Below are 13,938 nucleotides of genomic sequence, written 5' to 3'. Positions count from 1 at the left end.
CCAAGTAAACACAGAGACTTATATTGCTTACAAACTGTATGGCCGTGGCAGGCTTCTTGCTAACTTTTCTTACAGCTTAAATTAATCCATTTCCATTAATCTATACCTTGCCACGTGGCTCTTGGCTTACCAGCATCTTCACATGCTGTTTGTCATCGTGGCGGCTGGCAGTGTCTCTCTGACTCAGCCTTCCACTTCCCAGCTTTATTCTCCTCCTTGTCCCGCCTATACTTCCTGCCTAGCCAGTGGCCAATCAGTGTTTTATTTATTGACTAATCAGCAACACATTTGACATACAGACCATCCCACAGCAGGTGTGTGTGTTTTGCATGTATCTCTGTGTACTGCGTCCATACCTGGTACCCATGGAGGCCAGAGAGAGTATCAGTTTCCCTAGAACTGGAGTTACAGGTTATAATCTACCATGTAGGTCCCAGGAATTAAGTCTGGGCCCTCTGGAAGAACAGCCAGTGCTCTTAACCAATGAGCTGTATCTCCAGTCCCATTCATTCATTTTTGTTACTTAAAAATTACATTTTCCCACCAGTGCATTTCTAATAGTATTGTTTTAAAAAAAATGTTAAGGTTATTTGGAAGAGCCAAGAATTTGATCTTAAAGCAAAAAGTAAGAATTATAGAAAACAAACAAAACTTGCCAAACTTTTTAGTACTTTAAAATGGCATATTCTAATGCCTTTCAAAGAGGCACATTCACATTGTTTGACAAGTGCTTAAGAAAGCTGCTATTTCTATTTCTTAGACATATCCTTAAAATCATTAATTGCTTCATGAAAAAGTTGATTGGTGAATCCCAAAATTCAAGTATTTTTCTAGAATGCTCATGAAAGAAACATTCATTCTGATTTTTCACTACTCATTTTTAAAAACCTACACGTTTTTTCTCATTGCTCATCATGTCAAATTGTTTTAAATAATGCTTATGAGCAGTAGCTACCGAAAGATGTGGTTCAAAATTTTAGACTTGTTCTTAGATACCCCACATAGTTTAATCATACATTTTAAAAGTTGAAAGGAACCTCACAGATGGTCCTAGCTCGTCCATCTCCTCAGCGTCCATGACTGATCCCTCTGTTTCTCACTAGATGTTCTGAAGCAGAAAACATGGTATATGAATTTCCAAGAACCTTCTTGTCTGTTTTGAATCTAGTCTTACTTCATACTGCTTCTGATTGCAGTTTGGAGTATAGACAACCAAAGGAATTTATCATCCGCCACCTCAGTAGCACAGATCCATTCACGTTTTGGACCTTGAAGAATGAATGCATTCTTGACATCTGTGAAAACATTTGAGATACATTATTTTTTTTCATCTATTGAAAGTATACCACTTATTGATTTTGACTGTATTTATAGTTACATAACTCATCATTGCCTGATTAAGGAACATCTTTCTTTTTACCTGCTTAGTTTACTTCACTTAAACATAATGTTCTCTGTGTTCATCAGTGATCTCACATATGGCAAGGTTTTCTTCATGGCTAAGCAATACTGCACTTGAGCTACACTGTTTAATTTTCAAAGGCAATAATCAAAAAATGTTTTAAGTTCAAAACTTGACTGGCTAATCTTAGAATTAGCCTATAGTCAAGAATTCAAAGTGAGTACAAATATAATTTAGAAGATTGTCTTCTAAGCAAAATTGAAGCATCATTAAAAATCCTATCTTTATCATTATTTGTCAGTTATTTTGAAGACCAGATGATAGATAATGTGAAGCTCTGTAACCCCTTACTTCAGTACCTCTAGAAAGATCTGGAATCAGTAAAAGCTCTTTCCTGGTGGCTGTGGAGAGGCTAGACTTGGAATTGCCTTAGCATGAATGGCACAGCCAGCCGTGGTCTTAGTGCCTGTGCCTTTATGTAAGCGCAGCTGAAGATGGCAGTGGGAGGGACTGAGGAAAAGTGCCCGGTACTAACCGTACTCAGTGGTTAAAGGCAGAGCGAGACTCGGGAGTCAAAAACGTAAGTAAGGTCTTGGTTCCTGCTTTAAGCTGAGGTCCTGTCTACACACGGGGAAAGTATTGCAGGGAGAAATGTTACCTTCCAGTTATCTGTCCTAACAGAAATGTAGGAAAGAGACAGATCGTGAGAAATAGAGGAGGTACAGTATGCAACATTAAAAATAAGCACCTCCCGTTTCAGTTGCGTTCTTTAATGACATGCTATTTCTATTGGAGTTACTAAGCACACTTTGTAAACACTGGCCCTTTTAGAGAGGAACTAGCTAATTGCTAATTTAAGGAAGAAAAGGACACTCAAGTCTGGAATAACGACTTACTCCTAGCAGAATAGGAAAAATGATAGAGGGCTGGGACTATAGCTCAGTGAGGTACTTGCTTGGAATGTATGAAGCTCTAGATTCTATCTCCAGGAGTGCCACTAATGGTGATAGATGGATGGGTGGATGGATGGGTGGATGGATGGATGGATGGATGATAGGTAGATAGACAGACAGACAGATACCTGAAATAGCAGCTCAAGCCTGTAGCATCTTCAGAAAGTGTAAGATAGTTTCACAGAAGCCCTCAGGATGATGTGGCCCTTGCCTATCTCTGTGACTAAAAGTTGGTTTCTGTTGTCCAAGGTACGTTTCTGATATTGCCAACTTTTGTTTCTTCAGAGACAAGTTAATGAAATCTTAGTATTGGTAATTGTTCACAAACTAGCCAATTGCTCCAGCCTTTCCCCTACTTGGATATTTTTATAGTTAATGAGTTTGGTATGAGATAGCTTTTCTCATGAAAGAAAATACATACATTTGGAGTCTGGAATGTCTTCTACGAGCATCCTGGGAAGGGCCACTGATGCAATGAACTGGTAAGTTGTTTTAGAAGTCCTTTCAAATGGAGTATGAGATGTGCCCCGGCTGGTAACAAGCAGTGCATCATTGAAGAGGAAGAGGCTGAGATCTCGGGTCTCTTCGTAGAGCCTATTAGAGTGGAGAGAAGAGCTATTTTCATGGGTATGCATCTCGTTGAACAGTTAACCGTCTTTAAATTGATACACATATGATTAAGACCTTATTCCACTACAGACCTTTTGTGTAATTCATGGAATCCTTGGTAAAGTGGTCCTGCATCTTCTCTCAGCCCAATAATGTAGGCCATCAAGGTATCTGATAGAATTATTTGATCTCATCCATTAGACAAGTATTTCATAATGTGAAAAACATGAAAAGTGAGGACTGGGAAGATGGCTCAGGTTAAGAGCATGTGTTGCTGTTGAAGAGGACTGGGGTTCCATTCCCAGCAACCAAATGGTGGTTCACAGCCATTGTGGCCCCAGTTCTGGGCACCCAGTGCGGCCCCAGTTCTGGGCACCCAGTGCTGCCTTCTGACCTCCGCTGGCACCAAGCCGCACATGGTGTACATGGAGCAGATGCACGTAGAGGAATGAACCCAGCTGCTGGTCTAAATGAGCATTGACTTTTCCCCCCTCCCTCCTTTAGTAAATGAAGTCGGTCATGACTTCTCATCACTTCCATCAGGTTTGGTGGTGTGCTGTATGTATTTGGGTGACTGAGAACCATACGGGTTTGCTTAGTTTCAGCTAAGATTGACACATCAGGTAGGGAAATATAAGGGAATGTTGTGAGTGGAGGCATCCATTGGAAACCTGGGGGACCCATTAGAAATCAGGCATACAGTAGAAACTTGGGGGAGAACCATTTAACTATTGGTTAGAAATTAATTTCTTACTCCATTTGGAGAGAAATTGAAAGGGAGGTAGCTCAATATCTTTATCCATATGAAAAATAAAAAGTAAATTGTTCTTTGTGTTTATTGACATTGCTAAAAATGGTCAGCTGTAGGCAAAGAGCAGACTTTGGTGTGCTTTGTACCTCATCTATGACCCTCTGATTTTTGCTTTCGGCCAGGTTGCTGGATGATTCTTTGCATATAATCAAAATCTTTACATGAGCTGTTATAACTGTCAGGGTTTACAGTGAGAAGCAGTTTGTCAAATGGTTTATTTTTGTGAAGGAGTTCTATATTGTGTACAAAACTTGATGTAGTTCATTATAATTCACTTTGTAATGACTGATATTTTATATATACACACACACATACATATGCTGACCTGAGTTACCAGGATATTGTCATATTGGACTTTCTATGCATATTGGGGTCTGTACATTTCTGGCAAGCCTCTAGTGACTCCAGTTCCACAGATCCAGCCAGGCTTTGAGAAGTAGGACATTTAAGTCATTTTAGTTACATCTGTGCCTAAGAGCTGGACCAAAGACTGGATCAGAGTTAGGAAATTTCAGGTAGAGAACACTTTAGGCTCATTTTAGATGCTTGGGTATGCAGGTAAATAAAAACAGTGGTCATCAAGCACTAGAGTCAGCTCTTGCATGTAAACATTTCCTCCTTTCTATGGTTATGATTTATGCTGCTGTCAGTGGGTTGCTTCACATTTACTTCTATTTGGGGGGGTGCTTTAGATCGAGTTGATGAGGTACTCTCAAAACTAGGACAGAACTAGGAAGAAAGGAGAGAGAAAGCCAGAAAGGGTGATTGATCAACCACATGTAGGAAAAGGCCGCTTTCACTAGGTAAAGAATTTTACCATGTTGTTTCCCGGGGGATGGGGAAAGGTTTTGCCACATAGCCGATAAGAACAATTCTTTTTTTCTATATTTAAGTTTAGAAAAATGTTAAAAAAAAATGGCTTTATGATAGGAAAGAAGCTTACAGGGTGCTATGAAGAATGCCATTGAAACATGCTTGCTTGAGTACTAAATGTCGGGCTTTCCCCTTTAGAATGGACAAGGTTGAGTGACAGGAGTGGGGAGAGTCCTTGTGTAACCAGTGAGGCTCAGAGAAAGGAGAGCGCTGCACACTAACGGTGTGTGGCCACTCAAGGGCAGTGGAGGAGGAACTTTTTACATGTGTGTGTCTGATTGGCGTTCACCCCTCGGTGCTCTAACAAGTCCCGTGACAAGTCACCACGAGCTCTCCAAGTTCTCCAAACGAGCAAATCAAGTAATTCCACCTGTAATACTGACGTAATGAGCAGCCAGTAGTTTAGACAGTGGTCTGTCTTCCACTCCAGGAACCCACCAGACTGTCACTGAGCTGAGAAGACACTCTTTCTTGACTGGAGGACAAGGGTGGCAGGCATGGCCGTTCAGAAATATGACCCCAGAGTTCTTAACAAGGTCTTTAACAAAAGCCTGCCCCCATGGGGTTCTTTTAGCAGCCTGGGAAAAGGGGCTTCTTAATCACTCCATTCCCCACAGCCTTCCTATCACTTAGAGGAGTGGAGCCCACCTGTAATCCCAGTCCTTGGGAGAGCTAAGGCAGGAGGACATCCACAAGTTAGAGACCAGCCTGGGCCACGGTGATGAGAGAACTGCAGAATGTGTCCCTCCTGTCACATCTTTCTACCGCACCCGTAGGACAACTGTATGATTACAGTAGACAAAAACACAAGGCTTAGACGCCGTGGAAGGAGTCTTGGGGTGGAAAGATGGTTCAGTAGTTAGGAGCGCTTACTATTACAGAGGACCTGGATTTGGTTCCCAGCATCCACATGTAGCTCCTGTAACTCCAGTTCCTAGAGGATCTGACACCCTCTTCTAGCTTCCATGGACACCAGGCACACACATGGTCCACATGCATGCATGCAGGCAGAACACTCAGACTATCTTTTATTTTTAGGAGTCTTTAAGACTAGGCCTGGACAAAATAAGGCCATGAGGGGAAATGGCAGCCTTTCACTGTAACAACAATAAGCCTAGCCTAAGTAGGGGGCATGAAACCTCACACCAAAAGGCCTGTTTTGGTTTGTCCGTGTTTTTCCAGCTTTCAGTAAGTGTTGAGTGCTGAGAGGCAAAAGGCAGAGAGAAGAGAGGGGGCAAGCAAGCATCAGAAGCACAGTTGATATGGCAGAAATTTTGAAACATTCAAATTAGGAATTTAACCATGGTTAATATGTTAAGAAATCTAAAAGGGACAAAAATGGACAAAGCAGAAGAAAACCAGGTAATAGAGTAATAGAAACTCCTACAGAATCAAAGGAAATGGCGAAAATAAAATACATTGTAACGAAGAATCCCATTGGTGGGCGGATGGGGAGACCCCAGCTGAGTTAGGAGTGGCAAGCTGGAAGGTGTGAGGAGAAAAGTCGGAAACTGAGAAACAGGAACAGACTGAGGTTGGAGAGAAGAGAATAAACGAAAGGCCAGTCGAAAAACAAAACAAAACATACATGTCATGGGAATACCAGGTAAGGAAGAGAGAGAAGAACAGGAGAAATCCTCCAAGTAAGTTTGCTTAGAGGATGGAGAGATGTCTCAGTGGTTGTCTGCTGTTCTTCCAGAGGACATGAGTTCACTTCCCAGCACCCACACCATGGCTCATCACTGCCTGTGACTCCAGCTCCCGGGGATCCAACACCCTTATCTGACCTCTGTACACCCAAACTCACATGTGTATATCCCGACAGAGATACATGCAAACCACAGTCCCAGAAAGCTCCAAAAACAGACTAAATCTCTACACTTAGGCATAAGGCACCACTCCATCAGAAACTCAAGGACAAACTTGACTACAAAGAACAACAAAAGTCTAGATGAACAAGGATAAGAACTACTGTGAGCTTCTCTTCGAAACCGACCAAGCAAAAAGAATGGTGTAAAATCCTGAAAGAAAGAAATCGCCAACAACCTAAAATTACATAGCCAGCAAAATTTTTCTTCAAACATAATGGACAGTTTCTCAAACCAAAATTAAGGAAACATGTTGCCAGTAGTTAGGTGAAGACATGAAGACTGACTGTTCAAGAAGCAATACATAGAGTAACCCAGCCTGGATCAGCTAGCATGTGCCACCATGCCAGCTCCTTTAGACTTGTGGGGTCAGAGGGCAGCTTCTTCCCACTACTGCAGCTCTTAACCATCGCTACCAACCAACAGTGCTAAGTCCGTGAGGCAAAAGACACTCTGTTGTGATTTGATTTGTCTCTCTCTGTTCACATTGATTTCCTTGTGTGGGAAGGTCAGAGGAAAACTGCAGAGGTCAGTTCTTTCCTTCCACTGTCAGTCCTGGAGATCGAACTCAGCCTTCTCATGGCCTTCGATTTTCATTCGAGATCTTCAGGTGGGCATGGAGGTGAAAGGAGTGACCCATCTACCCCACTGCCCTGGCACCTTTTGATCTAGTTTGCTGACATAATCATTGAAATAAAATTATGTGTTGAATAATTTGCCTTTGCCCTCAAGACTGAAAACATTGACCATTTCCTAAGATGGGGATCAGGAAACTATGGTCTGTCACCTGTTTTGTAAATAAAGTTTTATTGGCACATAGCCACAGCTGTTCATTTATGTAATGGTACTGTTTATGAATAGAGCACTATTGTGTAGCTGTCTCTGCTACAACAGAAAAGGTCATTGCCATAAAGCTCATTTGGCCAGCAAATTCTAAATATTTGTTCTTAGGACCTTCATAGAAAAACTTGTCCATTCTTGTTCTAAAAGAGCAACAGGAAGACTAATTTATAGCCTTTGGCATCTTTCCACCTGTTCCTACACTTCTGAGCATTATGAAAAGTAAATATGGTAAAGTCATTTTCAGTGTTAACTTGATCAGGAATCTAAGGATAATAAAATGATCCTCTTGCTTTTTAGCATAATATTGGTGTGAGCTCCCACAATGCTTGGCTCTGATCTCATTAGGAAACTAACCGACCTTGAGAAGGTCTGCTGTGGGATTTATAGTCTTGGCGGACACTGTTTTCTCATTCTGCCATCTAGAATGCAAACAAAATGATAAAGTGTCGTACATCACCTGTAGGCATATGCGTGTGACTTTGATTCAATACAAAGGTTCTCTTGACTGCACACAAGGTCAAGCATTGTACTGAGTGCCAGGGGTGAGCAATGAGCAAGACAATTTCTGCTTTGAAGGTGTCCGTAGTCTCGGCCAGCTGCTGCTCACCTTGAAGAGAAGTCCATTGTCTCCCCACAGCAATGAAGTTGAACTACATCTTGGATCCTGATCAGGTATCGGTTTACTTCTGATAGGGTCTATAAAATAAAAAGTAGGATTACGATTATTTGAAATCCCATTAGTGCAGAACTGTTGTACATCCCAGAGCAGGCAGATGTTGACTAGAACTTAGTGCAGGTGTAGAAAAACCTGTCTTTTCTTACTTTATAATACAAGCTTCCTTTAGCAAACCAAAGTGACAACGAAAACAATATTTGAGGCTGTCAGTTTTTTTAAAGCTTTCGAGATATTTTCTTTGACACTTTTCCTACTGTCAAAAAACAAAGTTAGGGAGGGGATAAAAGGACTGTCAAGAAAAAGGGGCAGATGAATTAGTAGCATTAAGACGTAGGCCCATGCATTGCTCTGGCCATGGGGATGCCTTCTCAGTGTGCACAGAAACCCCAAAGATAAAGTTCTGTGAGTTGTAAGAATACTTTTGCAGTCCAGTTAATCACACTGCTCTTTCCGTACCAAGACAAGAAGGAAATTAGGACAAAACTACTCCCTCCTTCTCCAATTTGACCAAGTAAAAGTACCTCCAGTTAATCAATACTTTCATTCATCATCTATCCCAAGCTCCTGCTGAATGTTAGACACCAGAAAACAAGGCAAAGCTCGCACATGGTGGGGCGCCCAGTCTGTGAAGGGGTGAGTGCAGGGCCATATGACAGGGCTGTTCATAGGGAGGATATGGAACACCAAAGAGAAAGCTTCCAGCCAGAGACCAAGGAGACTTAGATAAGATCATGACTGATTTCATTTTAAATGTGTGTGTGTGTGGTGTGTGAGCACACACGAAGGGCAGAAGGACAACGGTTGTCCTGCTCTATTGCTCTCTGTCTTCTTCCCTCCAGACAAGGTCTCTTGGGAAGCTTGGAGCTGAACTGGCAGCCAGCTAGCCCCAGCAATTCTGTCTCCTCCCTCAGCACTAGAGTTAAAGGTGTCTGCCTGTGGTCTCCCTGGCGTTTTACATAAGTGCTGGAGACTTGAACTCAAGTCAGCATGCCTTTGGAGCAAGAGCTCTTACCCACTGAGGCATCTCCACAGCCCCTGACCTAATTTTGAAAGGGCTAATAGCACTTATCCAGTGAAGTAGGACAGGAAGACAGTTTCGAAGAAGAAAGCATATCTTCAAAGAGCAATGGCAAGAGGGTACGTTATTAAAGAATGGAGAGTATGTATGGTGGGCGCCACGGGTGGTAGGGGAGTCAGAAGATGAAGGCGAACAGACAGGTTTACAGAGGGATAGATGGCTAACAGGTTCCAGTGTGTGGACGTCTTCAGTGCACTGAACCTTGCACCAAGGACTTCATCAGTCAGACAGAGATCGTGTAAAACACATGACCGTGCTGTGCTCAACTCACAGGGAGTCATGATCCGAGTACCACCAAACAAGGAGCTACTTATAACCTTGGAAGATCACAACCATGGGATAGGTAGGGCCCAACTCACATACGAATTGTCTAATGCAGATAACAGGGATATGTTAGTTACATGGAAGCCTGCAGTGCTTGGCAGTAAACAGCATCCCACAAAACTTAGCTGCCGCAGGATCTCCATGTCTCTTCTTGCCAGTGACAAGGTTATACTCATGAGTGTGAGATGCAGCAAAAACATCAGTGTACGTACAGGGCACCCCGAGATGATCGTCTGTACATCGGACAGCTGCTCTTTCATATTGATGTTTTCCTTTATCTAGAACACAAGGTTATATTAGGCAAACAAAGGACATGACATTTTTATTAATATTTGTGACACCTAGAAAAGAGCTTGGTACTTTATAAAAATACCAATTTTCTGGACCCAGTGTTTTAATAACAGAAAAAGTCATTTCAGGGTATGATGTGCTTATACAGTATATAGGGAATAATGACTACTTTAGTTACTGAGTAAAGTGACTTGACTTTGGAAGCAAAAGATTTTACATTTTGGCTCTTATCTATACAAATCCAAATTTTATGTACTTTCACACTAGAAGAGGTGGTACTGGGGCTGTGACTCGGTGACAGAGTGCTGTGGATGATTGATTAATAAAATGCTGATTGGCTAGTAGCCAGGCAGGAAGTATACACAGGACAAAGAGAGGAGAATTCTGGGAACAGGAGGGCTGAGGCAGAGAGACGCCACCAGTCGCTGCCATGATGTAAAGTACCAGTAAGCCACAAGCCACGTGGCAAGGTATAGATTAATAGAAATGGGTTAATTTAAGGTATAAGAACAGCTAGCAAGAAGCCTGAGCCATTAGGCCATATAGTTTATAAATAATATAAGTCTGTCTCTGTGTGTTTACTTGAGTCTGAGGGCCATGGGAGCTGGGCAGGAACAGGATAGCTTCAGCTACAACAGAGTACTTGCCTAGTATGCACAAAGCCCTGGGGTTGAGTCCAAGCAGTACATTACCTAGGAATACTGGGGAATGTCTGTAATCCCAGTGCTCCAGAAATGAGGGAGACAGGAGGATCAGAAGTTCAGGGTGATCCTTGGCTACATATCAAGTTCAAGCTAATCCGGGACACATTAGACCCTGTTTAAAATGAAGTGTGCGGGGGAGCACTGTGACCATACAGTTATCTGGAAACATTGTCTCACCCTGTTTGGCTTGGAATAGATGCCTTTTATGTCCAAAATTTGTGAAATAGGACTTTGGATTTAACTTTAAAAGGGGAAAAGAGGACATCCTGGGTCTTCAAGAGAGACCACCACAAGAGCACAGAAACATTCTGAAGGGTACACGTGAATATCGGCAACCCACCTGCTCTATGTAGTCTTCATATTTCTTGATTTGATCAATTGCAGTGGTCAGGTCCCCACGGTCTGTATGTCCTGCGGGAGTATGGAGTCTCAGAGCATAGAGCAGGTGAATATATTCTCCAAATCTCCGGGATGGGTACAGAAGCAGCTCTGGCAGGCTGTACAGGGCATAGGGTAGGGTGCCCTGGTTAGTACTTTTGATCATGGAGAATCTGCCCTTGAGTGCCCAGCTGTGCTCTCCCTAGAAACTCACCTCAGCATTCTGGTAACAATGGTCTTATCATGCCTCTTCAAGAAAGCTCGGAATGCTGGGGTCATTTCTCTGCACTAAAAGGTGAGAATTACGTTGTCAAATCTTTGCTCTGTCAGAGAGTTATAAAGCCTTGTGTTCCACCAGCAAGTGATGATCTACGGAACACCAAAGCAAGAAGGGAGCATCTCCATCTAATCGAAGTATCAATAGTACTATTCATGTGTTCTAATACATTAACTCCAGTATTTTAATTATGCCACAGATCTACCCATATCCATTAACTTAATCAATAGAGAGAAATGGAGATTTATAATTAAGATAGGATTGGACTGTAACTAGAATAAATTGAGTAGGTGACCTTGTCAAGTTACCCGACTTTCTCATCTGTAAAATGAATGGAATCTCAGAGTGAGGGAACGGAATCCCACCCATAAAGGGTCTGCCATGCAATAAATCCAACTTAATTTCTGTAATCACTGATAGTCACCTTTAATGCTGTCAGTCATGTTTTCCAGAGTGATACTACAAAAGTATTCCACTATTCTTAATGTCCGTGTCAAATGCACTCATTTATCACCACGAGTATACCCGTGAAACTATGTCCTTCCATTCAGTGTGTACACGTCTAAAAGATGTCAATATTGCTAATGTCTGAGTCCAAGATTTGCTGATTTCAAGCCCCCCAAATATTGTAGAAATAAGGTCATTTATACCTGCAAACAATTAAAGGACTTAACAAGACTTGGTGGTGTTGGAATAATAATAGCTACCGTAGTTAAATGTATTGAGCAGCTGTATGCACTCCTTGTGCTAATGAAGAAGGTATCAGTATTGGCCATGGCTATATAGGTTTTGCCACCAGTTTGTTTCTGATGCCACTCATTGCTCTAATTCTTGACCTCAAGTTCAAAAGTCATGGTCAAGGTGTCCATTGAGCCAACCTTGTGTGCCCTTTCCCCTGCCGTTGCAGCAGCAGAGTATTCAGAGCTCACAATCTTGCTCCAACTTGTTCAATGTCCTGTCACTAAGTGGCTGGAATATATGAAAATTTGGCAGTGTATATGAGGATTGCTACAGGTCAACTATCAGTTCCTGAGCTCTGCTGTATGCCCACCGCTGTGTTGGCCTCCATGTCAAGGTCCCTGTCCTCAAGAAGCTCCAAGTATATGGGAGGAGACCTGAGAGGGAGCAGCTGAGAAACACCCCTCCCCATTTACCTCAGTCTTTTGAGTTGTACAGTGTTAGCATGGAGGTAACAGCCACTTACCTTCTCGATGGTTTTCAGAACCACTGGATAGTTGTTGAAGAAATTGGTATATGTGTTCAACTGCCTTCCAAACTTTATGAATATTTCTCCCACACAGTGGGCTGGGCTCCATTCCTGTAGTCTGTCTCTTAGGTTATCTAGAAATTCTCTACAACACGAGAAGATTGTATCTAGAGATAGGAGCCTGTGAGAGCCTCCAAACATAAGCAATGAATTCATTGGTATAGGCTTTTCTGCCTAATGTTTTGTGGTAGGATTTGATTTTGACCAATTGAGTGCTTTACCACAGAGAAGTCTGAATTTGACAGGATTAAGAGAGCTGGGCAGTAAGGGAGGAGGTTGGCTGTCCAGGAGCCCATGTTTTACATTAATCTTTTGTCAGAATCCAGCTTCCTACAATAGAACCACTTCTAACTGTCCCACCCTCAGAGAGCCAGAGCTATGGACACACTCACAGTCCTCTGAGGAGAATGGAGCCTTCAAAAGCTTCAAGGCCTTGGCCTTTAACCTTTAAATGCATACAGCCATAACTTGCATACAGCCCGCATACTCTACAGATCCAAGGTGACCCTTCTCAGCCATTCCAGGCCATGAAAACTGAAAGAGGTCTCGTCAGCCTTGGAACTGGGTAGGCGCTGGGCCCAGAGAGGTGAGGAACTCTCTCTCCAGATCTGTAGACATTGACTAAGACCAGCACTTGGCTCACTTAACCCTACCACAGGTAGAAACCACTGTTCTTCTCAATCTCTTGATACATATAGGAAACCCACAATGGAAAAGTTCCCTATTCCCATTGACTCCTTGTATTCCTGTCCTGTTCCTCAGTTAGATGTTGACTCTTTCCCATGGACTTTTGTGTGAGCGGTCTGTTGATTACAGAATGCCTCGGCATTGAACTCTTTCTCACACTTGTGACCTGGGGCAGGGGTCGGACTGGAAGCCATCACTGCTGGTGGTAGCTGTCAAGTGACATGCAAAAGAGGCTGACTCTCTGCTCTTCCAGGTAATGGGTCCCCAAGAAGATAGAGAAGGCTGAGCCACAGTGGGACTTTTGAGACAAAATGTGCTCTTCCCACATTTTAAAGAATCCATCTTTAGGGTTTACCTGTTGAGATCTAAGATGCGTAGAATATCAGAGAAAATGATGTGTGTGTTGGCAGCACTCAGAATGGCTCTGTTTGAGGAGAGCGCTGCCCTCAGGGGCCTGGCGTACACATCCCTCACGATGCCCAGCATCTGCACATACCGTCTCTCGCTCTGTACAAGCTCCCTCACAACTTGGGTTCGTTTCTCTACTGAGTTCATCTTTAGCTTTCTCTCCTGTAGAAAACGTCAGGAATTCAGGAGAAATGTAATGACTGAGGCCCTCAGCAAGGGCCCATAGCAAGACGCCTGAAGAGGAGGAAGAGGCAAGACCCAAAAGAGGGATCGTCTTAAGGGAAGGTGGCAATGGTGTAGATCTAGAAGCCACCCAGCAGCTTAGTGAGCTGAGACAGACAGCTGGTGGTGGCCTACCCACTCTTGAATGTCTTCGGCTCTTTCTCATCCACTGCGATAGCATAAGGAACGGAACATGAAGTGCCCACTGTATGCACAAGCTTATTTCCTCCCTCCCCACACATAGCCAAAGATGTCTTGGTTGACATC

The 13,938-nt window shown here is 42.9% G+C and overlaps 1 protein-coding gene across 2 annotated transcripts in view; it reads right to left on the bottom strand.

Moving 5' to 3' along the window:
- Window positions 1-218: 218 nt before the first annotated feature.
- The window catches only part of Ect2l (epithelial cell transforming 2 like), a 71,542-nt gene continuing 57,822 nt past the window's right edge, over window positions 219-13,938 (bottom strand). For both annotated transcript variants that reach the window (XM_059272702.1, XM_059272703.1), the window contains 8 exons: window positions 13,397-13,611; window positions 12,292-12,439; window positions 11,025-11,098; window positions 10,773-10,929; window positions 9,650-9,715; window positions 7,967-8,055; window positions 2,777-2,949; window positions 219-1,295 (listed from right to left, as the gene is read on the bottom strand). In XM_059272702.1, coding sequence (XP_059128685.1) covers window positions 1,171-1,295; window positions 2,777-2,949; window positions 7,967-8,055; window positions 9,650-9,715; window positions 10,773-10,929; window positions 11,025-11,098; window positions 12,292-12,439; window positions 13,397-13,611 — 1,047 coding nt within the window. In that variant the 3' untranslated portion in view covers window positions 219-1,170. The remainder of the gene's footprint in view (window positions 1,296-2,776; window positions 2,950-7,966; window positions 8,056-9,649; window positions 9,716-10,772; window positions 10,930-11,024; window positions 11,099-12,291; window positions 12,440-13,396; window positions 13,612-13,938) is intronic.

This window comes from Peromyscus eremicus, chromosome 8b (assembly GCF_949786415.1).
Source record: "Peromyscus eremicus chromosome 8b, PerEre_H2_v1, whole genome shotgun sequence".
Lineage (NCBI taxonomy): Eukaryota > Metazoa > Chordata > Mammalia > Rodentia > Cricetidae > Peromyscus > Peromyscus eremicus.
Note: the sequence above shows the minus strand (reverse complement) of the source record. Positions and strands in the feature narration are given on the sequence as shown.